Consider the following 25,507-nt stretch of genomic DNA (forward strand, 5'->3'; position numbering starts at 1 on the left):
GACCTATACATTGAATGCTTCCGCCGACGTGCACAGGCAGAAATTGTGGAAAAACAACATCGCTTGCCTCACAACCTAAGTCGTGCAGAACGCAATGCCATCCACAGCCTCAGAAACCATCCTGACATTATAATCAAAGAGGCTGATAAAGGAGGTGCTGTTGTCATCATGAACAGGTCTGACTACCAAAAGGAGGCCATCAGACAACTCTCCAATACCAAATTTTACAAGCTACTTCCCTCAGATCCCACTGAGGAATACACTAAGAAACTGCACCATCTACTCAGGACACTCCCTACACTAACACCGGAACAAATCAACATACCCTTAGAACCTCGACCAGGGTTATTCTATCTACTACCTAAGATCCACAAACCTGGTAATCCTGGACGCCCCATCATCTCTGGCATTGGAACTCTCACTGAAGGACTGTCTGGATATGTGGACTCCCTACTCAGACCCTATGTTACCAGCACTCCCAGCTATCTCCGTGACACCACTGATTTCCTGAGGAAACTACAATGCATTGGTGACCTTCCAGAGAACACCATCCTAGCCACCATGGATGTAGAGGCTCTCTACACAAACATCCCACACACTGATGGAATACAAGCTGTCAGGAACAGTATCCCTGATGATGCCACAGCACAACTGGTTGCTGAGCTCTGTGCCTTTATCCTCACACACAACTATTTCAAATTTAATGACAATATATATCTCCAGATCAGTGGCACCGCTATGGGCACCCGCATGGCCCCACAATATGCAAATATTTTTATGGCTGACCTGGAACAACGCTTCCTCAGCTCCTGTCCACTCACACCCCTTCTCTACCTACTCTACATTGATGACATCTTCATCATCTGGACCCATGGGAAGGAGACTCTAGAAAAATTCCACCATGATTTCAATAGCTTCCACCCCTCCATCAACCTCAGCCTGGACCTATCTACACGGGAGGTCCACTTCCTAGACACCACGGTGCAAATAAGTGGTGGTCACATTAACACCACCCTATACCGAAAACCTACAGACCGCTATGCCTACCTTCATGCCTCCAGCTTCCATCCCGGGCACACCACAAGATCCATTGTCTACAGCCAAGCACTGAGGTACAACCGTATCTGCTCTAACCCCGCAGACAGAGACCAACACTTAGAAAATCTCCACCAAGCATTCTCAAGACTACAGTACCCACATGAGGAAATAAGGAAACAGATCAACAGAGCCAGATGTGTACCCAGAAGCCTCCTACTGCAAGACAAGCCCAAGAAAGAAACCAACAGGACTCCACTGGCCATCACATACAGTCCCCAGCTCAAACCCCTCCACCGCATCATCAGGGATCTACAACCCATCCTGGACAATGATCCCACACTTTCACAGGCCTTGGGTGGCAGGCCAGTCCTCGCCCACAGACAACCTGCCAACCTGAAGCATATTCTCACCAGCAACTGCACACGCACCATAGTAACTCTAGCTCAGGAACCAACCCATGCAACAAACCTCGATGCCAACTCTGCCCACATATCTACACCAGCAACACCATCACAGGACCTAACCAGATCAGCCACACCATCACCGGTTCATTCACCTGCACGTCCACCAATGTAATATATGCCATCATATGCCAGCAATGCCCCTCTGCTATGTACATCGGCCAAACTGGACAGTCTCTAAGGAAAAGGATAAATGGACACAAATCAGACATTAGGAATGGCAATATACAAAAACCTGTAGGAGAACACTTCAACCTCCCTGGCCACACAATAGCAGATTTTAAGGTGGCCATCCTCCAGCAAAAAAACTTTAGAACCAGACTCCAGAGAGAAACTGCTGAGCTCCAATTCATTTGCAAATTTAACACCATCAGTTTAGGACTAAACAAAGACTGTGAATGGCTTGCCAATTACAGAACCAGTTTCTCCTCCCTTGGTTTTCACACCTCAGCTGCTGGAACAGGGCCCCATCCTCCCTGATTGATCTAACCTCGTTATCTCTAGCCTGCTTCTTGCTTGCTTATATATATACCTGCCCCTGGAAATTTCCACTGCTTGCATCCGAAGAAGTGGGTATTCACCCACGAAAGCTCATGCTGCAAAACATCTGTTAGTCTATAAGGTGCCACAGGATTCTTTGCTGCTTCTCCCACTTAAACTCCCCTGTTTACAGCTCTGTTTGCTGACCCCTAATCAGAGAAGCCCCGCCCCCTAATCAAGGCTCAGCTTCTCTCCCAGCACACTGCTCCTACCAGCCTCTACAAATGCCTTCTCCTCCAACAGAACTCCCACTCAAACTCCCCTGTTTACAGCTCTGTTTGCTGGCCCCTGTGCCGCTGCAGCTGTCTGTGCTATGGAAAAGGGATTAAAAAAATAATACAATGTCATAATGCCACATCTTGAACACTATGTCCATTTCTGGTAACCCCATCTCAAAAAGTATATAGTAGTACTGGAAAATGTTCAGAGAAGGGCAACAAAGATGATCAAGGATATGGAATGGGTTCCATGCAAGGAAAGACTAAAAAGGTTAGGACTTTTCAACTCAGAAAATAGATGCCTCAGAGGGGATATGATAGAGGTCTGCAAAATCATGAATAGTGTGGAAAAGATGAATAGAGAAATGTTATTACCCTTTCACACAGTACAAAAACCAGGGGTCACCTGATGTAATTAATAGGCAGTTGATTTAATAGAAACGAGAAAGTATTTTTCACACAATGCACAACTAACATATGGAACTCGTTGCCGTGGGATGTTGTGATGGCCAAAAGTTCATAAAGGAACTTGATAAATTCATGGAGAATAGATCTAGCAATGGCTATTAGACAAGGTGGTCAGGGCTCCAACCTCAGGGCAACCCTAAACGTCTGACTACCAGAAGCCAGGAGTGGAAGACAAGTGGATTACTCTATAAATGTCCTGTTTTGTACACTCTCGCTGAAGCTCTGGTATGGGCCCCTGTCAGACACAGGATGCTGGACAAGATGGACCATGGTTTGTTCCAGGATGGCAGCTCTTATATACTCTATTTTTTTCCTTTATCATAGATCAACGGTATTTAGGAGATTCAGCTACTACTCACATTTCTAGAAACACTAAATACTCTGTCATCAGCCAGCCAAAGTCCTCTGACTCCCCTCGAGACTTAGGTGTAAGTAAATATCATACACAAATAGAATTCCTTCTTTTTCTGAATCACTTAATGCTATGCAAAGCCATGGGAGTTGCATGGCTAAATCCTTGGACATCTTTTTGAATCAGTATGATTCAGTGTTAAGACCCATATTTTAGTCTGGGCTTTTTCATTCACTTTGCCACATGTAATATTGCTCTCATTGTTTCTGTAACTTGTGCTGAATGGAGATGTGTCAGCTATATTAATGTTATGTCAAGAAGAGATTTCTAGGAGATAACAATTATGGAATAGATTAAAGCCTAGATTAGTGGCTTTTAATTGTTAACTATTTTATGGTATGAAGATGCCAAGTGTGTGTAATGGTGGAGGAAATATATATGGAGAAATCCACTAACTGGTAAATCATCTTGCTGTGTCAGGAACAGCAGAATTTTATCAGCTATATTTCCTCTATTACTGACCAATATCACAGCTAAACATTTTATATTATTTACAGCAATGCAGATATGTTTCAGAGGAGAGCAGAGTCCCAAATGTTAAAGGTACAATAAAAAACTTGTTTTGCAATTAAATTATGAAATGCCATTTTCTTATTTGCTGTATATATGGGGAAGAACCATTTAAGTCAGAGAAGAAAGAATAAAATGCCTATATGTCTCAAAATATCAGTCACTTTAAAATTAATCACATTACAATTGAGAATCCAGTTTCAACTCAGTAACAACACTGAAGTAATCACTTTCAAGAGGACATATTGTGGCATTTAGCTCTCCATTCGTCAGGGACAGACCACCCCTGTGAAAAATCAGATTTTTCTCTCTTGCTCTCTCTCTCTCCAATTATAAAGAAGAAATAGGAAAGGGGAAATATAATATATAGAGAGAAGTGGCAAGTCTGCTACATTCAGCTTTTGAGCAATTAGAGAGTGCGCTGGAGTCATTCCCGATTTCAGATGGAGCAAATAGAAACAGAATTGGGTTCTTTGCCTAGCCAACTGCATCCATTCCACTACATGGCTGCCATTAAAAATGCAACCTTTTTCAGTATTTACCATACACCGGTGGTCTGAGGATATTGGAGTGTTCCCCCAGTTTAGAATGTAATAGCTGTACTAACCGTGTGGCAACCCTTGGCAAATATTGATTTCTTCATTGGCTTCCAGTTTAACGCTAATTCTATCTGCATCTTATTTCAAAATCCCCTAGTTTAGAGATACTTGTAAATGCATCCTCCAATGATTTATTTCCTATAGGGTAGTTGTATATTATAATTAAGGTTACTTTTTAGTCACGGGTATTTTTAGTAGAAGTCATGGACAGGTCATGGGCAGACATGACTATATATCCCTGACTAAAACTTGGGCCAGGGGCGCTCGGGGGGCAATCCAGGGGTGCTGTGGGTGCTGGGGGGCAGGCGGCAGCATGTGGCTTGGGATCCCTGCTGGCGCTGGTGGCAGGGCAAGGGCAGGCGGCAGCTCGCAAACAGGACCCCAGCTGCCTCTGCAGGGGGTGGGTGGAGGGGCTTGCAGGCTCCCTACCCAGCTCCGTGCAGCTCCTCAGAAGTGGCCAGCATATCCCTGTAGCTTCTGGCAGGAGGGAAGGCTGGGGGGCTCCGCGCACTGCCCTGGCCATGAGCTGCGGCGATGGTTCCTGCAAGCAGGGGGGCAGCATGCAGAGCCCGTTGGCCCCTCCACCTAGGAGGTGCAGGGACATGCTGGCTGCTACCAGGGAGCCCCCGCTCCAAGGTAAGAACTGCCCAGCACCCCAACCCCCTGTCCAAGCCTTGACCCCCTCCCACACCCAAACTGCTGCTGCTGCTGGCCCAAGGGCTGCCCAAGTGGGCAGTCCCTAAGCCAGCTGCACCGGCTGCTGCAAAAGTCACGGAGGTCACGGAAAGTCACGGAATCCCAGACTTCTGTGACCTCCGTGACAGACACGAAGCCTTAATTAGGATGAGACACTTGTGTCATTTTGCATAAATTTAAGGAAATGGACAGCTTTTAATCCTTTAATTTACAGTTCTACTCCATTACTATATTAAAGTTATATTTAATTTGTTTAAAATAAAAAAATATTTCCAAATAAATTTATTGTGACTTTATTGAGACTAAGTCAGCTCTTGAAGGATTAAATAATCTTTTTCAAGCTAAATATTTTTTTATTTCTTTAAAAAGTACAAATCTATTAACAGTGTTAGTGCTGATAATTACACAGAGATTATCTACAATTTGCCATTCCACAAATAAAAATAAAGTCTAGCTTGATCATTTTCTATATTTAGTGCAAAGGCCGAGTTTTAGATTGTAGTATGCATGAGTGGCTGTGGAGACACAATGCAAAGAATTCACCAATGCTGAAACAAAATGTATTTTTCCCCCTTTTAGGTCCTGCTGTAAAACGAAGCATGAAGCCAAACATACCTTTTACTGAAATCACAAGTAAGCCAGCAGTATACTAAAGTTTGCAAAAGAGAAAAGAAAAAAGGTTTAACTACCCTTTAAGAGCAAACACTGATATAGCTCAAGCAAAAACCAAATGAATGCAGTGACACAGAACTTGTCTGTGAGCCTGATCCAAAACTAATTGAAGTTGATTGAAGTCAGTTTTGGAACAGCCCCCCCTTTCCTCCCATTGTCACAATGATTTAGGTCCCACTTCCTCAAAGTACGTAAATACATGTCTACCTTTAAGTGTGTGCATGTTGTTGTAGCTGTGTTGGTCCTAGGATATGAGAAACAAAGTAGATGAAGTAGTATATTTTATTGGACCTACTTCTGTTGGTGAAAGGTACAAACTTTTAAGCCATGCCAGGCAGTCAAATGAGAAACGTGCAGTGGGACTGTCACAGACTGATTTCAGACTTTAAAGAGCCCTCATCTTTCAACCCTGATTTGGGGATCAAAGGAAGATTTAAAAATTCTCTGGCTTAATTAGACATATTTTGCCCTAGGGAGGGCATGCTTGATAGCTCTATGGCAAGATTTTGGTTGTACCTTGGGCCATGCAATCTAATGACAAACATGCAATGGCAATACCATAGAGTGATTTCATACATTAAAGTGCCTTCATCCTTCATCTCTGACTTGGGTATCAAAGGAAATCTATACACTCTACAGGAAATGTTGAAAGCAAACTGAAATAGGTGAGTTTTGATTTATTGGTTTATATATTTGCAAGTTTTGTACTGGTGTGAAACTTCCTTATTTTGTAGCCAAAAATTTCCTCCTCTTCTCATTTATTATTACTGCAGAACTGTGGCAGCATGATCTTCACCGTACCCTCTTGTGGCCCTGTGTAGTGCAGTGCAGCTGAGGCTCTACCTCTGATTCCCCAAATTCACATTCTTCCCTTACTTTAAGGGTCAGTCAAGATTCCTGCGTTCTCCACCCTTTGGGATAAGCTCACCTTCTTGGAGCTCCCCTTCTGGTGAGACCGGAAGTTGCAGCCACTCTGCCTCTCTCACATCCTTGGAGTTTCTGTGGTCTGGTGTGGTGACTTGGCCCTCCAGCCAGGTCACACTGAAGTCCCACCCCTTCTGGAGTATGCAGAGTCCAAACCAAATTCAAAGGAGCAAACCCTTCCACCTGCTTGGGCTCAGTCGGCAGCAGACTCTCCACCCTTTCTCCAGGGGCAGCAAAAGTGGGAGCTGTGGGAGGCAGAAGGGGCTAGTGCCTCCACAGTGGAAATATTGTGGGGGTGCAGGTCCCATGTAAACTAATGCATGTGTGGGAATAATGGAGGTGTGACCACAGGGACGCCCAGGATTGGGATGAAGAGCAGACAGGAACTGCTAGGACCCAGGGGTCTTTCCCTTGTCTGGTTCTCTCCAGGCTGGGTTCTTTCCCTGGTCTACCCTAGGCCATCTGTCTGGAGGAGATTGTCTTTCTCCCAGGCCTACTTCAGGAGTCTCCCTTACCTCTGCTGCCCTCTCACTTCCAGGCCAGGCCAGTCCCAGGTGGTAAGATACCATCTGCAGCTCCTCTGTGGTTCTTTTCCCAGCAAGAAGAAACACCAAACCACTTTTCTCTGCAGCCTCCTTTCTAACTCTCCTGTCTTCTCTCTTTTAAGTTCCTCTCCTCCTCATCTGACTCTGCCTTCTCCAAGTGTACCAGCTGTTCATTAAAAAAAACCCTTTCAGACAAACTTCCCAGATCAGCCCCAGCCAATTGTCTAGAGTGTGGACCAGCCCCACTCCCTTAAAGGCCAAGTCACCCCATGACTGAAAACCAAAAGTATACTAGAAGCTTTTAAACTACAAATAGCCCTTTCTAGCTGGGGGAGCAATGCACTTGGATTGGTCTCTAGGAAGTGAAAGAAACTTTTCTCTTAGAACGGTGAGGAAAAATGCCCAACCAGAGGATGGTCCACTATTTCCTCCAGTTTCCACTGCTGTGTAGGTACCTGACCCTCTCAAAACTGTAGTCAATGGACTTTGGATCAGGTGGGCAAACATGTTATCTTGTACCTATAGACCTGATTCAGCAAAAACACTTAAGCATATGCTTAACATTAAGTACATATGGAAGTGCTATGCTAAACTGAGCCCTGAATGAAGAAATATTATTGAATTATAAATAACATTCAGTTGATTATACAAAGCCTACCAAAACCCTATTGCTACTGAACAAACTTGCACAGCATGGAAGAAAACAGCAAGCTGAGAGCAAGACGACATGGAGTCTGGTCAGGGAGAAGTTTGCTAAGTTGGAAATAGGAGAAAGACTTGCTGAAAATCTCTAGGTAAGGATAAAAGAGGTAAAAAACAAGGGTGATGTCATGGTAGGGGTCTACTATAGACCACCTAACCAGGAAGAAGAGGTGGATGAAGCTTTTTTTTTAAACAACTAACAAAATAATCAAAAGCACAGGTCTTGATGATGATGGGGGACTTCAACTACCAAGACATCCATTGGGAAAACAACACAGCAGGGCATAAATTATCCAACAAGTTCTTGGAATGTATTGGAGACAATTTTTTATTTCAGAAAGTGGAGAAAGCTACTAGGGGAGTGCCTGTTCTAAATTTGATTTTGACAAATAGTGAGGAACTGGTTGAGAATCTGAAAGTGGAAGGCCTCTTCGCTGAAAGTGATCATGAAATGGTAGAGGTCATGATTCTGAGGAATGGTAGGAGGGGAAACAGCATAATAAAGATAATGGATTTCAAGAAGGCAGACTTTAGCAAACTAAGGGAGTTAGTAGGTAAGATCCCTTTGGAAGCAAGCCTCAGGGGAAAAACAATTCAAGAGAGTTTGCAGTTTTTCAAACAGACATTATTAAGGTCACAAAAGCAAACTACCCCACTGTATAAGAAAGATACAAAGTCTGGCAAGAGACCATCTGGCTTAACCAGGAGATCTTCAATGATCTGAAACTCAAAAAAAGAATTCTACAAAAGTGGAAAGTAGGCCAAATTACAAAGGAAAAATATAAACAAATCATACAAGTATGAAGGGACAAAATTAGAAAGGCCAATTCACAAAATGAGATTAAACTAACTAGAGACAAAGAATAACAAGAAAACATTCTACAAATGTATTAGAAGCAAGAGGAAGATCAAAGACAAGGTAGGCCCATTAATAAATGAGAGGGCAAAAACAATAACAGAAAATGTGGAAAAGGCAGAAGTGGTAAATGACTTTGTTTCAGTTTTCATCAAAAAGGTTAGTAGGGATTGGATATCTAACATAGTGAATGCCAGTGAAAAAAAGGTAGGATCAGAGACTAAAATAGGGAAAGAACAAGTTAAAAAATACATAGACAACATAGATATCTTCAAGTCAGCAGGGCCTGATGAAATACATTCTAGAATACTCAAAGACCTGACTGATGAGATATCTGAGCCACTAGCAATTATCTTCTAAAAGTCTTGGAAGACAGGAGAGATTCTAGAAGACTGAAAAAGGACAAATGTAGTGCCAATCTATAAAAAGGGAAAAGAAAACAACCCAGGGAATTACAGACCAGTCAGCTGAACTTCAGTACCCAGAAAGATAATGGAGCAAATAATTAAGCAAACAATTTGCAAACAGCTAGAAGATAATAAGGTGATAAGTAACAGTCAGCATGGATTTGTCAAGAACAAATCATGTAAAACCAACCTAATAGATTTCTTTGACAGGATAACAAGCCTTGTGGATAGGGGGAAGCAGTTGATGTGGTATATCAAATTCATGGTGGCTAAGTCCATAAATGGCTATTAGCCAGGATGGGTAAGAATGGTGTCCCTAGCCTCTGTTCGTCAGAGGATGGAGATGGATGGCAGGAGAGAGATCACTTGATCATTGCCTGTTAGGTTCACTCCCTCAGGGGCACCTGGCATTGGCCACTGTCGGTAGACAGATACTGGGCTAGATGGACCTTTGGTCTGACCCGGTACGGCCTTTCTTATGTTCTTATTTCTTCTTATTATCTTGACTTTAGTAAGACTTTTGATACTGTCTTGCATGACCCTGTCATAAACAAAGTAGGAAAATACAACCTAGATGGAGCTACCCTATGGTGGGTACATAACTGGTTGGAAAGCCATTCCCAGAGGGTAGTTATCAGTGGTTCATAGTCAAGCTGGAAGGGCATATCAAGTGGGGTCCCACAGGGATCAGTTCTGGGTCCGGTTCTGTTCAATATTCTTCATTGATGATTTAGATCAGTGGTTCTCAACCAAGGGTCCTGTGCCCCCTGGGAGGCCACATGCAGGCTTCAGGGGGTCCGCCAAATAGGGCCAGCATTAGACTCACTGGGGCCCAGGGCAGAAAGCCGAAGCCCAGGGCCCTGAACTTCATCACTCAGGATTGAATCCGAAGCCTGAGCAACGTAGCTTCATGGGGGCCCACCGTGGCATGAGGCCCCAGGCATCGGCCCTGTTTTCTCCCCCCTAACACTGGCCCTGGCTTTTATATGCAGAAAAATAGTTGTTGTGGAACAGGTAGGCTATGGAGTTTTTATAGCATATTGAGGGGACCTCAAAAAAGAAAAAGGTTGAGAACCTCTGATTTGGATAATGGCATAGAGAATACACTTATAAAGTTTGCAGATGATACCAAGATGGGAGGGGTTACAAGTGCTTTGGATGATACAATTAAAATTCAAAATGATCTGGACGAACTGGAGAAATGGTCTGAAGTAAATAGGATGAAATTCAATAAGGACAAATACAAAGTGATCCACTTAGGAAGGAACAATCAGTTGCACACATACAAAATGGGAAATGACTGCCTAGGAAGGAGTACTGCAGAAAGGAATCTGTTGGTCATAGTGGATCACGATATAAATATGAATCAACAGTATAACACTTGCAAAAAAAGCAAACATCAGTCTGGGATGTATTAGCAGGAGTGTTGTAAGCAAGACACAAGAAGTAATTCTTCCGCTCTACTCCACGCTGATTAGGCCTCAACTGAAGTATTGTGTCCAGTTCTGGGCACCACATTTCAGGAAAGATGTGAGCAAACTGGAGAAAGACCAGAGAAGAGCAACAAAAATGATTAAAGGTCTAGAAAACATGACCTATGAGGGAAGATTGAAAAAATTGGGCTTGTTTAATCTGGAGAAGAGAAGTCTGAGAGGGGACATGATAACAGTTTTCAAATACATCAAAGGTTGTTACAAGGAGAAGGGAGAAAAAATGTTCTCCTTAACCTCTGAGGATAGGACAAGAAGCAATGAGCTTAAATTGCAGCAAGGGCAGTTTAGGTTGGCCATTCAGAAAAATGTCTTAACTGTCAGGGTAGTTAAGCACTGGAATAAATTGCCTAGGGAGGTTGTGGAAACTCCTTCACTGAGATTTTTAAGAGTAGATTAGACAAACACCTATCAGGGATGCTCTAGATAATACTGAGTCCTGCCAGAGTGCAGGGGACTGGACTAGATGACCTCTCAAGGTCCCTTCCAGTCCAAAGATTCAATGATTATATAAGTTGTTTGCTAAGATGCCGGTCTGTTTGTCCTTGTCCCCTTTCCTTACCAAAGATAGCAACTTGATGGGTGATGGTCCATAGGCTTTGATGACACCTCGCTGGGCATCAACTTGTCCTTCATTTTTGAGAAACAGGTTTACCTACTCCCCAGACCTGTCTGGTAAACACTTCAGTGATGATTTCAGCTTATCTTCATAACTCCACATATAATGTTATGCACATTTTACCAGGATATTATTGACCAGTGAGATATTAGTTTTCAGATGACACCTCACAAGATGTATTTTGTACCAAGATTATTGCAGTAGCATGTAGGGTGTGAGTACAGGGGTGCATTCGGTCCCACCAGTTTCCTTAAAGACGCCAAGCATCGGGAGAGTTCTCCAAAGGCTGGTGACTAAAAGGAATCCTCTCTCCAACTGACAGTAGAGGGTCTGCAGAGCCACTCTGTAGCCACGGTCTGGCTGGAGGAGGAATTGATGGTGCCCACCTTATAACTTTTCCCTGGTGGTTAGTGCACTCTCCCCTTGGATGTGGGGGAGACAGATTTCATTTCCCTCCTTTGTCTGATGAGTAGAAGGAACTTGAATGGGGCCTCCCATCTCTTAACAGAGTGTTCTAACCACTGAGCTGTGGAACATTCTGGACAGTCTGATGTGGATCACCTGCAAACTCTCATGCTGAAGTTGGTCCACTGTGGAGTGAACTATGAAAGAGTCCTGGGGGGAGGGGGCAGCTAAAGAGCAAGCAAGCAAGACTGACTCTGTAGCCTGGTGGATAAGGAACCCACATGGGACACAGATGACCCATGATCCAGTCCCCCTGCTTGAATGACTCTAAGTATTTATCCAAAGTGGAACAGCTTCACCAGGAGAGACTGAGGGTAACCCACATCAGATTAGCCTACATTTCAATGGTTAGCGCACACTCCTGGGAGGTAGGACTGAGCTAAAAGATATAAGATGGACTCCTCCTCTGGCCATTTTGTGTGGAGATAAGCACCTAAGCCACCTGACTCTGAGATGGGGGTTCCCAGTAGTGGATCTCTAGCATAGATAGGCACCTTCCTGCAATCTGGACTTGGCATATCTCTGAAAGTAGGGCAGGGCTTAGCATATACCCCTCTTATCAGCATCATCTCCATTGGCTACTTTAGGCAGCTCCCCACCTAGCATGATGGCTTTTGTGAATTCTAAGGCACCTACTTCTCTCTATTCATTGTATAGGGAGCCTAGGAACCTAGCCCAGGCTTTGTGGGTGCAGGCATTTTTGAAAATCCCCCAGGTTCCTATCTGCATCTTTAGGAACTTACTGTTAAAAATATATCCCTTAGCCTAAATTCCATTATTTTAGGGTCCTAAGTCTCTTAAGCACTTTGAAAATTTTAACCCAGATTTGCTAAGGCTAGGGTGGACTGATTGGGGTTAGAGCAGGTGTCTTAAAACATATTTGTAAAGCGCTTTCTAAACTTAGGGCGCCTATATCAGACTCTTCATTATTATTTTTAATTAACAATAGTAACTGCACAGTTATAGAAACTATCTTCTCAACATTCATATTCCTGCTTGATGCTATTAAACCAGTGAACCACAAGATGGCATAAGGGATTTATCTGCACAAACTTACAAAATTCCTTTGTCAGTTTCATTATAGAACTGTTAAATATTTAAGCTAAAATTACTTCAGTTCAGAATAATTTGTTATGGTTCACTGCTTGCAGGATAAGTTAACATCTATTATGTTTCATTTTTGTTTAGTTATGTTGTTGGCTCATAGAACTTTATGGAGACAAAGTCGAGGTGTATTTTAAAAAAAGCAGATAAACTACAACAGCAAGAGTAAAATACAGTGATTTAAATGCTTGAAGAACATTTGATTAAAGAATGAAGAAAATGTAATTAGTCATATTACACGCAAAAAAGTAATAATGAAAACAGGATTTGACTTCATAGTTTTATTTCAGAAATCAGCAAGTATGTTCACTAGGGTAACAGAGTCTTACGGAAAAGTCAGCATTAACATGTAAATTAGCAAAACAAAATGAATGCCAGACAACTTGATAACTATAACAAAAATATAATCTATGAACAGTTTTAGAAATGTCAATATCAATATTTTATATAACAGCTGCATAGTTAAATCAAATTTCAGTCCCAGTGTCACACCAACTTTTGTGAAAAAATTGACCCAATTTTATGTGCTCTTACTTCTGCAACTGAAAATGTGAGATGAAAAAATAAAGCTTTTTCCTCTTCTTAACCATAACTGTTCCTTAGTTAGCACACATAATAAACAGCTTTTTGTGAGTGACATTAGAGAGAATTGGTCTGGACCCAAACAAAAAGAGGAATAATGTGTCAGCTTTTGTTATTGTTATGGCAATTACCTATGTTTGCTCCTATACGGCTGGTCAGACTAATTCTCATTTTATATGGAGATAAGCATAAATGATTGAGAATGGGAAATCCATACAAAAGTGTGCATCTATGATCCTTTGCTGCCCAAAAAGTGCAATGCAGGAGAAAGAATGAAATCCATTCCACCCTCAGGATTTGGGGTCTGTAAATGTCAAGTGCAGAGCAGCTGGCATGTGGAATCCATCCTCATCCCAGGGCCAGACAGTGAGACTACTGGGCAGTCCCCAGAATTGCTATTCCAGCCATCTGTGTAGATTGTGAATTAGACTTTATGCCGACACAGGGAGTAAGAGCTACCCCTTACACCTCTGTGCATTACTTAGAGCTTGGGTCTGCGGTGCTGTGCCCTCTCCTTACTCCCTCAAACTTGGAATACAGGGACAGGATTAGGAATATTGCCATTTGCTGCTGATTCAGGTCAGCAACAAATTATTAAACTCCTGGAGCAAGGGTGGGAACTGTACTTTAGAGGGGTGGTTCTAAGTGCCTTCAAGGGCTATTCCTGTACTAGTGCATTTTACAGTTTCAGGATTGTGTCTAAAGACACAATCTAGCTCCTATCTCTTGCTCATAGCATTGAACAAACAAACTACAGGCTTGTTTCTTAAGTACATGGGCAGCACTCTATTAACATTTATTTTAATCATCCCTATATTTAGGAGAAAAAGAAAAAGTAATTGGATCACAGGTAAGGATGATTTCTCTCATTAATGACAATTTCATTGCAAGTTTTTTTTTATTAAAAAATATTAACAATATTAGGGGCTTGATTTTGAAAAGTAGGGGCCTTTTTGCAGGCACCACTTTGTGCACCCCAAATAATTATACCCACAAATGTTGCTTTTTAGATTTCTGAACCTGGATGTCTGATTGCTGCACCTGCAAACCAGGCTCTTGTAGATCCAACTGCACATGCAAATCATGCCCACAGACATCTAGTCATGTGCTTGAACTATGTCTGACACAATAGCTTTAGCCCTTGCAATTAATAGCAGGTTCACTTATTTGTGCTCACAAAAAATGGAAGCTGGGTTGGAAGTATTTTTAAAAATCAGGCCCTTTGTCATAGCTAGACATGTCTGTGTGTTATGCAGAAATAAAGGCTTAAAGAGTTTTGTGCTCGTGAAACCTAAACATTCTTCAGTTTCCAGCCTCCTCTTGTAAATAAAAAAATAATAAAAAAAAAGCGTTCCATGTGATTATGTTTCCTCTCTCTTTCAGAACCCTTTGCCCCCTCCAAGGTAAGCGTACTAAGATAGAACATGCATGCATTTCCTAAATAGCTTTTGGGGGGATGGTTAAAGAATCATGATAAGAAAACTAGTGCACAAGTCCACCCCAATTAGTCATGTCAATAAGATGTTTGTAAGTGAATGTACAGGTTATCGTCTAATTAGTACTATTGGGACATTCCTACATTATAAAACTAAGTTGAGTGCTAGGCAGAACAAAGGATTAAGCTCAGAAGCTTTGTACCTAGGGCCCAGTCCTGCATCACTGAAGTCAATGGGACGTTTGCCATTGACTTGAATGTGAGACGGATAAGGCCCCTAAGTCAGGAAACCTGGGGTCTGATCCAGCTCCCACTGAAGTCAATGGAAAGATTCCTATTGACTTCCATGATTGCTGGATGAAGCCCCCGGAGTCTGTTCAATAGAACAATATTGCATTTTAATGCCTGTTAACATTTTCCTTATATTAATTTGTTTCATATACTACAGACCTAAATCCTACTGTTGTGGAACTTCAGTGGGAATTTTGTCATTTAGTTTAATGAGAAATGGATTGGGCTCTACTCTGCTAATATAAAGCAATTCTTTTTATCTCGTTATACAAAATCAATTATTTTGCCTTGTTGGTCCTTTTATCTTCATCTAAGATTAACAATCATCATAAATAAAATATACTTTGGAAAGTAATGCCAAGCTAATTTTACTACACATATAGTGAATGCCATTCAAATTGTAAATAGCTTTGCAAACCATTAGTATTGCTGCCGTATTCATAATATTCCCTAAATTAAATATAGGGAATATAAATACTATAGTAAATGTATATACTAGCAAACTCAAAGTTGTCAAAATGTAGTGATTTCAGTATTCAACACTGTTTAAATATTAATATATTTGTTATTGTTTGTTCTGTGGTAGTGTTGAGAATCCTTCATCATGGACTGGGACCTCATTGTGCTAGGCCCTGTCCTGTGACCTGTGCATGGAATCTAGAGGTCCTGACTAAGATCAGGGTCCTACTGAGCTAAGCATTGTCCAAATATATAATAAGAGATAGTCCTCATAAAATTCCAGTGCTCTACATGTGCAACCTGCAATTACTAGACTGTTTTGTGTCCTCTTTACATCCTAACAGTTCTTCAATTTTTGACTTTAGGCCTCTTGAGACACTTCCAAAGCAATATCAGCCACTTCCCCCAGAACCAGAGGGAAGCAGCCAGCTGCCTCACACAAGGAAAATATTTAGTCAGGCTCACACCTTTCCAATGTCAGCAAAGAACACCAGGTAATGGTTACCAAGCATGTTTGTTTCATTTTCTGTTCACCTTGCCAAGGACAAATTTTTGAGTCTCAGATACATTGTGTAAGAAAGCCCTGGAAGTTTGAAATAGATCAAAATATGAAACCTGGACCCCTGAAAATGCCACTTCTTTAACAGCCATGAATTATTACTATATAAAGAGTAGCTTGTGTTAGCTTAATCTGATACTAACACTAGAAAACTAACAAAAGCAAAGTAAAAACAGAGCCAATTAGAAAAATGGGTGGAATTTTCATGAAAATTCTTGTGAAAATTTTGTCCCACTTCTTTCACTGAAATTTTGAAAATGTCCAGCCATCTCTAAGTAAAATAATTGTATTTATTTAATATAGATGGTGGACACAGTGGTATGCAAGCAAAGAGAAAGAAAAAAACACAATCCCTGCCCCAAGGATCCTACTGTGTAGAGAGTAGTTTAGTCACATTTCCAGTCAGTTCTTGGCAGTCCTGCTGAATAGGTGACCATACACCCCATTTTGGCTGGGACAGACCCCTTTTTAAGCCCTGTCCTGGCCATCCTGACTCCCCCCACCCCCCAAAAGGAGGCATTTGTCCCATTTGCTCTTGCTGACTTGGTCAGTTGGCAAGAGCAAATGGGACAAATGTCCACTTTTGTCAAAAAAGTGGTGTGCAGTATGGAGGAATGTGTTGAGGGAAGGGGGAAGGTGAGCGGAGATACCAGGCCATGCAGGGAAGAGGCAGAAGTGGGAGGAGGCAGCATTCCAGCATGCGCGGGGGAGCAGGGTTCCAGCCACAGGGGCAAAAGCCTTCTGAGGGGGGCCCTGCAGGGTTCCAGTGATAGGCAACAGCTTCCTGTCGGGGAAGGGTGCAGGGTTCCAGCGACAGGCAACAGCCTCATGGGTGCAGGGGGGCTTGGGCAAGCGGCTGTGGATGTCCCATTTTCTCTTAGAGAAATATGGTCACCGTAATGCTGAACACCTTCCAATAATAATACCAACTATGTTTAGTTTCAAGGGGACAGAGTGCCAACTCATTTTACAAAGGCACCATGGCCCCTACCCAGCAGTCCATCCCTATTCAACAAAGTACTTAAGCTTAAAATCAAAGGAACTTAATCATGTGCCTAAAGTTAAGGCCATACTTAATTGCTTTGCTTCACAAAAATGGACTTAAGAACATGCTTGTCTTTTTCTAAATGGTACCTAGATGTCTAGGTGATATTAATGGGAGTTAGGCAGCTAGATGCTTTGGAAAATTCTATGAGGCACTTATCTGCATCTACAAGTGCATAAATACCTTCAAAAATCTGGCCATAAATCTGTTTTTAACATGGGACTTAGGTTTTGTCCATCAAATAAATTTCATATGTAATCAAAAATAGATTTAAGCTCTCCAGTGACAAAAGGGTAGGAAATCAATTCAGTTTTTGCACCTAGTCCAACTAGTACATTCACTTTTATTTATTTCATATAAGAAATCTTGTAGAGAGATTCCCCTTCCCACCTATACATGACAGGTCACCTCTTCGGCAGGTACATCATTCACTGAAGTCAAAAGGAGCTATTCCAGTTTGCACCAGCTGTAGCTCTGGAACAAAGAGCCAAAAGGCTGAACTTTAAGTTCATGCATAAATCCATTTCTATTCAGCAAAGCACTTCACTAGGACATTGACTTCAATAGGAGTTAATTGCTTTGCTGAATCAGGGCCTTGATTACTGTTGTCCACTTCTCTGTACTTGTTTGTATCTTGGGTTCCCCTTCTGAGGACAGGAGATGCTCTCCCATCAACTTACCTTACTCTTCTTGTTCCGCTGGAGTACCAGAGTCGACCGGAGAGTGCTCTGCCATCGACTTAGTGGGTCTTCATTAGACCCGCTAAATTGACACCCACTGCATTGATTGCAGCAGCACCAATCTACCAATAGTGTAGACAAGGCCTCTATCTCTTCTCCTACTCCGTTCATTCCACCTATCTTGATCATTTCTATTTTAAAATAATTTTCATTCTTTAGGGAACATAAATTTATAGTTGAAATAAAAGTTAGTGATGTTTTTTGATAGGGTGGAAAAACTGTTTAGAAGAAATCTCATAAGTATACAGATCACCATCACCACACGCACACATGTGCTCCCAAAATATAAACATCTCAAATGGACGTGTCTCATTCACCATGATTAATTCCATTAATGCTACAGTTTTTATGGAAAACCATAACTTTTTTCTCCAATAAATTTATGTGGAAAATAACCAGCTTCTTAATTTATATAGCAGTAATAAACTCCTTACCATACCATGGGTGATTAATTTTACTTTGATAATATCAAAGTACTCGGAATTTTTATTTTACAATAATGAAATGTTTTGCATCTATTTCTTTCTTTTCTAGACACATATCCGTTAAGGAGTTAAATGAAGTAAGTAGTAATCCTTGTCTACATTATCAACATAGAAAGCAAATAAAGACAAAATGTAGTAGTAGTCTTAAAGCCACTGCTCTGTCAATGACAGATCAGTGTAAAGTTAATTGCGTAAATGAGATTTGTACACATGGTTTAAAGTTATCTTCCCGAGTATTTAGATAAGAATGTGTCTCATAAATGCAAACTGCTGTAGAGGTCTATGAAGGTTCAGCAGTACATACACATAAAAATTAGTAATTTTATCTCCGAAAAATATAAATTGTGCCCTTGTTCAACATATATTCCAAATGACAGAAAACTGAAAACACAAGGATAATAGAGCTTGAAATAATAGGAAATTGCATTAATAAGTGTTATAAAAATCAATAAGTAGTAACTTCTCTATAGTTGTGGGGGGGTTTTAACCATCCTATAGAATTTAATAAAAAACATAATATCTACAATTCTATAAAATTCTGTGGATGGTTCAAAACCTTATAGAATGTTATTATTCTCTACTAAACCATACAGGTTTTTACAGTAATTTCTATATTATATTATTACATTTCTATAACATTACATTTTATAGGATTTTTCTTTAATGTATTTTCTGGTGTTTATTCTTCAAAATGTTCAATTATCCTATGACTGGCAAACCTGATACCTGTCTAATAATGGTCTTATTTAAAATGGGGAAATGAGGGACAATTGCATCCCATACTGCTATGGGAGTGTTTGCGGACTTTGGATGTTTGCTGCTACTCTGATGTACTAACAATACCCACTGCCAAAGAATCACATCTGTCTTGGATTTCCCCACTATCCCATTCATCAAATAAACTTCCTTATTAAACTTCTCAGATAAGAATGATGCAATTTGAAGGCTTGATTGTTCAACCATAAACTTCTTATAATAATTTGAGGTAGAAATTGGGCTAGAAATTATCAAGAATACAAATTGCAGGATAAGAGCTGAAATTTTCTAGTTCCATCCAAGGCAAAAATACGTTGAGAATATCCTCTGTCTAGGGTTTTGCTATTTCATCCTCTACTACCTGTACACAACAAGAAGGTGAGCAGATGAGATACATAAATAAATAATAATAAACTTCCAGAAAGATCAACTTGGGGGAAAATGGTCATTTTTTATTTTATCCATATGGAGTTTACCCAACCTCAATTATCTATAGGATTAATTTTTAAAAGTAGCTAATATATTTTTATGGACTCCACATTTGCTGAATTATTACAAAACAGGTTATGATACAGTTACTTATTACAGAAGTTTACTGATGTCTAACATTCAGAACTGACATGTTGGCAAGAAAGAAAAGGATGTTAATATTTTTTGATCTGGCTTTTCTTTGACATTTTGACTCATTACAGAAATTAGTAATGAATATATTCTTAACAACAAATGGGAACATATTCCAGTAATTAACTTACTCTACTTGCATCCTTGACAGCCACACTAATATTGTTGCAAAAATACTCATATGCAAGTTTAAAAAGCAGAGGCCAGGTCTACACTACAGATCTATATCAGTATAACTATGTCGCTCAGGGATGTGAAAAATCTACACCCCTAAGCAACTTAGTTACACTGACCTTACTCCCAGTGTAGACAGTGCTATGTCAACAGGAAAGCTTCTCCCGTCAACATAGCTACCGCATCTTGGGGAGGTGGATTAACTAAACCAACAGTGAAGTAATATCTTCACTAACCACTACAGTGATGTAGCTGCACTGGTGCAAACTGTAGTGCTGTACATGAAGACAAGCCCAGATTTTCAGGACAAATGTTGAGTGTCGCACAATATGAAAAGAAGAGATTTCACATTAGATAAAACTGTATTAATATAGCCCCTATGGCACAGATAGTGTGACTATAAACCCTTATCCATTTAAGAAAATGTAGTTAAGAAGTAATTTTTAATTAAGATTCAAAGTGCAAGGTGTATACTGATTGTAGAGTGTTTTATCTTTTCTTTACTACTAATTTATGTTACTGAAGATACTCCTGTATGTTTAGTGGATGAAAGTAACATCAAAATCAAATAAAGGTCAAATTCCCTTGGGTGCAATTTAACTGACTTCAATGGAATTACTCCAGGGATGAATTTGATCCATTATGTTTATTATAGTAATTATTATTGTTTCGATTTTTGTACCATAGTATGTCCTGGTGAATACTGTTCATACAATACATTTTGAATGTAATATAATACCACTGCAGAAAGATAATTGTGCTATCAGTGAGGTAGGCTCAAAAGAAAAGTCCAATTTTACTTATAGGCATTCTATTTCAGTGCTTGATTTAATGGAAGATTAATTATGGAAACACCTGGCTAAGTGCTACTCTCAATTACATAGGTGCAACATGACTGACTTCATAAAGGTTGTAATGTTGTTACTGTGAGTAGAATATGATCCACTGTTTCAGTGAGATCTTTACCACGACAAACTATGCTTTAGTTACACCACTATATAAATTCAAAGTTCAGTGATGGCGGTGGAATTAAGATAAAAATTTAGCTTGTGTTTATATCAAAGTAAACCTGTAATTTTTATATATATACATTCATATCCATATTTGGATACATCCATCCTGCCAATTTTTAAATCACGATTTTTCTAAGATCTGCTCTAGTTCAAACAGGAATCCAGGGAAATTCTATGGCCTTTGTTATGCAGGAGATCAGACTAGATGATCACAATTGTCCTTTATGACCATGTAATCAATGAATCTGTGAGTATGCAGTTCATCACATAAGACATATATAGAGGGTAAATTCAAGTTGTATAGTTACTAATACTAAGGGCCTAATTCAGCTCTGTTGAAGTCAGTGGGAAGACTCCCAGTTATTTCAATGGACTTTGAATCACTGGTCACTGAGGATGATTTGAAATATTACTCCTTATCTTGCTTTCAGTCAAGAAATGGCAAAATTCCCCAATCACTTCACTGAATAAAGGATCATTGGACCAAATTCATGGTGGGTGTGTCACTAATGTAGTTGCACCAGGCATGCATCTGACTCACCAAGTATTACATTTAGCATACCTCACTTGGGCCAAATCACATCTGTACTGTGGTAACAAGCATGTGGAGCAAACAAATATAAAAAATAGTATATCATTGTCACTGAAAGCTTCCAATATTCACTATCTATTTTATCATTCCATATAGGCACATGGAAAAGGAAGAGGTTAGTACTTAACTGTATATTGCAGATTCCCTGTGTTTTCCTTCTTATTGTAAGAGCAACATATTCTGGGCCAGATCTTCAGATAGTGTAAATTGGTGTCATCTTTTGAGTTCAGTGCTGGTCTACAGCAGCCGAGGGTCTGGTCTTATATTCCTATTACTTCTTTTAGAACGAGAGTGATGGCCAAAATTTCATAGTGGAGGATGCATAAAGTAGAGTATTAAACTACAGCCTTCATGTAATACAACTACTGAGAAGAGAGAGGCTTAGAATACCTGCATAGTGATGGAAAGCTTATCTGGAGACGGACTCTAAAATGGAACTAACAAAATCTTTCTGTGTAACAACAGTATCACACTTATCTCCCATGTCAAATCTAATTTAAGGCTTGGATTTCTGAAGGGGAGCCGCAGGCCAGATTTTCAAAGAGATTTAGATGGGCACATAGTGAGATTTACAGAAGTGACTAGGCAGCTAATTTCTATTGATTTCAGTGGGAGTTAGGTTTTTAATAATCACACTAACGGTCTGTCTCTCTAGGCCCCAGTATACCTTTAAAATATGAGTTGCCCCCAGGGTGCCCAACTTGTATTGAATTCTAATGGATTTGGGTGCCCCTCTCATATAGGGGGCTTTGAAATTCCTACCTGAAAAGCATAAATACTTCAAAGTAACAAGAAGATACATTGTTCGTTCCCTGCAATTTATACCTCCATATGACAGAGTTCCTTTTGGGGGGCTGTTTCTGTTCCCTTTGAGGTCAATGGCATAATTCTCATTGACTTAAACAGACAACAGCATTGGTCCCGTTAACATGAGGATTAATTCCACCCATCTGTTAAAGGGATAGAAGGATATTTTGTATTCTTCTAGGGAGCATTCTGCATTACTTACCTTTACACTACTCCATGTTTGGTATCGGGAACACTTATGATGTTACCTTGTAAACTATATGCCGTTCAGCCCTGGAATAAATTATTCCCATTGATGACAATAGTTTTGTCAGGGATGAATTTGGCCCATTAGCTTTTTTACTGAATCACTTTGTAGTATGCATGAATATAGATTAATGTCCTTCCTTTCATTATTGTGATTAGGTGCATTCTTATTTGTATTTAGTGCTGTTCAATTTACATGTAAGAAGGAATAATATGTTCTTATTTATGAAATTCCAGATATCAGCAGGGAAGTGGAATTAGCTTTCCAAACAAGACAGCAAAAACCAAAATATCATCCTGCATCCAGGTAGGAATATAGGAATCACATGAGCTTGTACTAGATGCTTCAGAAGAAATCAAAACTTCTGCACCTGGAAAACTGTGCACTACCATATCACAGAGGCATGATTACTTTCTAATACCATTCAGTAATTACACCCTGAAACATGACACATGATGGTCATTGTAATTTCATTCAAGCTGTTGTAACTGCAGATGCTCTTCCTATTTATAGTCTTAGTGCATTCTGTGCTTCAATAATATCTTATGGCAGTGAGTTCAATATACTACATAAAGAGTCCTGTGGCACCTTATAGACTAACAGACATTTTGGAGCATGAGCTTTCGTGGGTGAATACCCACTTCTTCGGATGCATCCGACGAAGTGGGTATTCACCCACGAAAGCTCATGCTCCAAATCGTCTGTTAGTCTATAAGGTGCCACAGGACTCTTTGCTGCTTTTACAGATCCAGACTAACACAGCTACCCCTCTGATACATAAAGAAGAAATTTTCTTGTATATTCTTTGTATTTTGTTCCTGTTCCTTTTATTGGGAGGTCTCTTGTTCTTCTTAATAATAAGGAACATCTTTTTGGCCTTCTCTAGACCAGTCGTTATATAGATCTGTTATAATTTTTCTTTTCCTCATTCTAACCTCCATAAGCCTTTTCAACCTCTCTTTGAATACCACTCACACCCCCTTTCTCAATTATTTTTGAAACATAAAAAGACAGGGTAGGGAAATTTGAAGTATATAATGATTTAACTTCTTTCCTTTGAAAGATACCGTACTTGAATACCGACCCAACTCTTAATGGTTCACAAAACAGATCCTATTTTTCTTTTCAGCTACTTGAGGAGGAAGGTATTACAAAGTATGAGTAAGTGTGGCAGAACATAGCCCCTAATTGTTTGTGACTAGATTCTTGGTTTATGGAACCAGTGGTCCTGTAATTTGTAATTATTCAGGCAAGGTCCTTTCAAATTAAAGAATGTCAAAGACATACAGGTCCTGATCCAATGCCAACTGAAGTCAATAGAAAGACTCCCATTGCATTGGAACCAGCCCATAGATTTCACAGATACTAACAAAGACCAGGCTTTATTCAACTAAGGAGTCTTCCAAGCAGTGAATACACATAGGTGACTGGTAACTGCTGATAGTGTGGGGGCATGACAGGCCACCCATCACCACCATCAACTTCCTGGTGACTGCCAAGGCACCCTCCAGCAACACCCTCTTGACCACGTCTTCCCCCTGACCACGGCACCCTGGGCGGTTGCACATGTTGCCCTCCCTTAAGGCCAGCTCTTGCAGGACCACCCTTAAGAAGAATGGCGCCCTGGGCAAACTTGTATTTTGGCACCCTGGTCCCCGCTGCTTCCCCTGGCCCCCTCCACCCATCGCTCCTGGCCCCTGATGCCTTCCTCCAGACCTCCACCCCTCCCCATTGCCTCTGGCCCCAGCTGCCTCCCCCAATTCCCTCTGGCCCCTCACTGCCTCCCTGGATTCCCCACCCACACTCCTATCGCCTCCCTAGACTCCCCACCCACCCGTGACCATCACCCCGGCCCCTGCTGCCTCCCCTGGATCCTGCTTCCTCCCACCCCCCATTGCTCCAACTGACTCCCCAAACTCCCTTCTGCACACCCCAGGATAGTCCAGATATGTACTCGAGCAGATAAGTGTGGTTGCCTGACAGCAAGAAAGGGATGGGACTCAGCAGGCTTCCCTGCACCCGCTCTGACAAAGAGCTGTGCTGTCTGCCCAGTCTCGCTTCCCTGCTCTGGGTGCCACTTAGTGCAGCTCAGTGGAAGCACTCACTGCTGGTACCTTTCCCGGACATGTCCCTTCAGCTCTGCTCAGCCCAACTCCCATCCTGGCAGAAATCTGGGGAGGGGGGGGGGCATGTGACCTCCCCTGTCCTTCAATGCCTATGCATGTACAGCAAGCTCAATACACATTAGGATATGATTTCAATAGCGCTATTTGAGATTTATGGCTAAAATTCAGGATACAAATGAGTAAAACCAGTTTAAGCCAAAAATCCCATGGGAAACCTTGACTAGTGCACAAATATTGGTTTAAGGAAGTGTTCCTGTTCAGAGACACGTGTGGTGGTTCCCTAAAATACAATCATGCAGAGGTATGTGAGTCCATAATGTTTTTCCCCTGTATTACAGAGGTATTCCTCCCTCAATGATGCCACGGAGGTTGTTTACAATAGGATTGAATTTGGCACAGTGACTTTACCCACCAAAAATTCAAGCTTAACATGATTTCTGAAAAATCAAGCTGTGGCTTTCTTTTGCTTGATACAGAGTCACCCTTGTGACCTGTGTGAATCCAAGTGAAACTTGATTGAGTTGCATTTTGTATTTGAGATCATTCAAACCTAAAACTCAGAGCAAAAGTCAGGGGATGTGAATCCATAAGAAGCAAAAACTGATGGAAAAGTTTTATGAACCCCTGCAAACTGAGATAACCAACTATCACATATAGAGAGAGAGCAACAAAAATGACTAAAGGTCTAGAAAACATGACCTAGGAGGAAAGATTGAAAATATGCACTTCTTTAGAGAAGAGACAACTGAAGGAGTACATAACAGTCTTCAAGTATGTAAAAAATTGTAAAGAGGAGGGTGATAAATTGTTCTCCTTATCTGCTGAGGACAGGACAAGTAGTAATGGGCT

General features: G+C 40.9%; 1 protein-coding gene across 1 annotated transcript in view; it reads left to right on the plus strand.

The window, feature by feature from the left end:
* CLNK (cytokine dependent hematopoietic cell linker) overlaps positions 1 to 25,507 on the plus strand; it is a 124,142-nt gene that overhangs the window by 70,462 nt on the left and 28,173 nt on the right. Inside the window, exons 6-14 of the mRNA XM_039542050.1 lie at positions 3,050 to 3,153; positions 3,635 to 3,680; positions 5,522 to 5,575; positions 14,130 to 14,158; positions 14,692 to 14,711; positions 15,859 to 15,987; positions 18,372 to 18,399; positions 21,575 to 21,593; positions 22,769 to 22,838. Of these exons, the coding sequence (XP_039397984.1) occupies positions 3,050 to 3,153; positions 3,635 to 3,680; positions 5,522 to 5,575; positions 14,130 to 14,158; positions 14,692 to 14,711; positions 15,859 to 15,987; positions 18,372 to 18,399; positions 21,575 to 21,593; positions 22,769 to 22,838 (499 nt within the window). The remainder of the gene's footprint in view (positions 1 to 3,049; positions 3,154 to 3,634; positions 3,681 to 5,521; positions 5,576 to 14,129; positions 14,159 to 14,691; positions 14,712 to 15,858; positions 15,988 to 18,371; positions 18,400 to 21,574; positions 21,594 to 22,768; positions 22,839 to 25,507) is intronic.

The sequence above is a fragment of the Mauremys reevesii genome, linkage group 5, assembly GCF_016161935.1.
Source record: "Mauremys reevesii isolate NIE-2019 linkage group 5, ASM1616193v1, whole genome shotgun sequence".
Taxonomy (NCBI): Eukaryota; Metazoa; Chordata; order Testudines; family Geoemydidae; genus Mauremys; species Mauremys reevesii.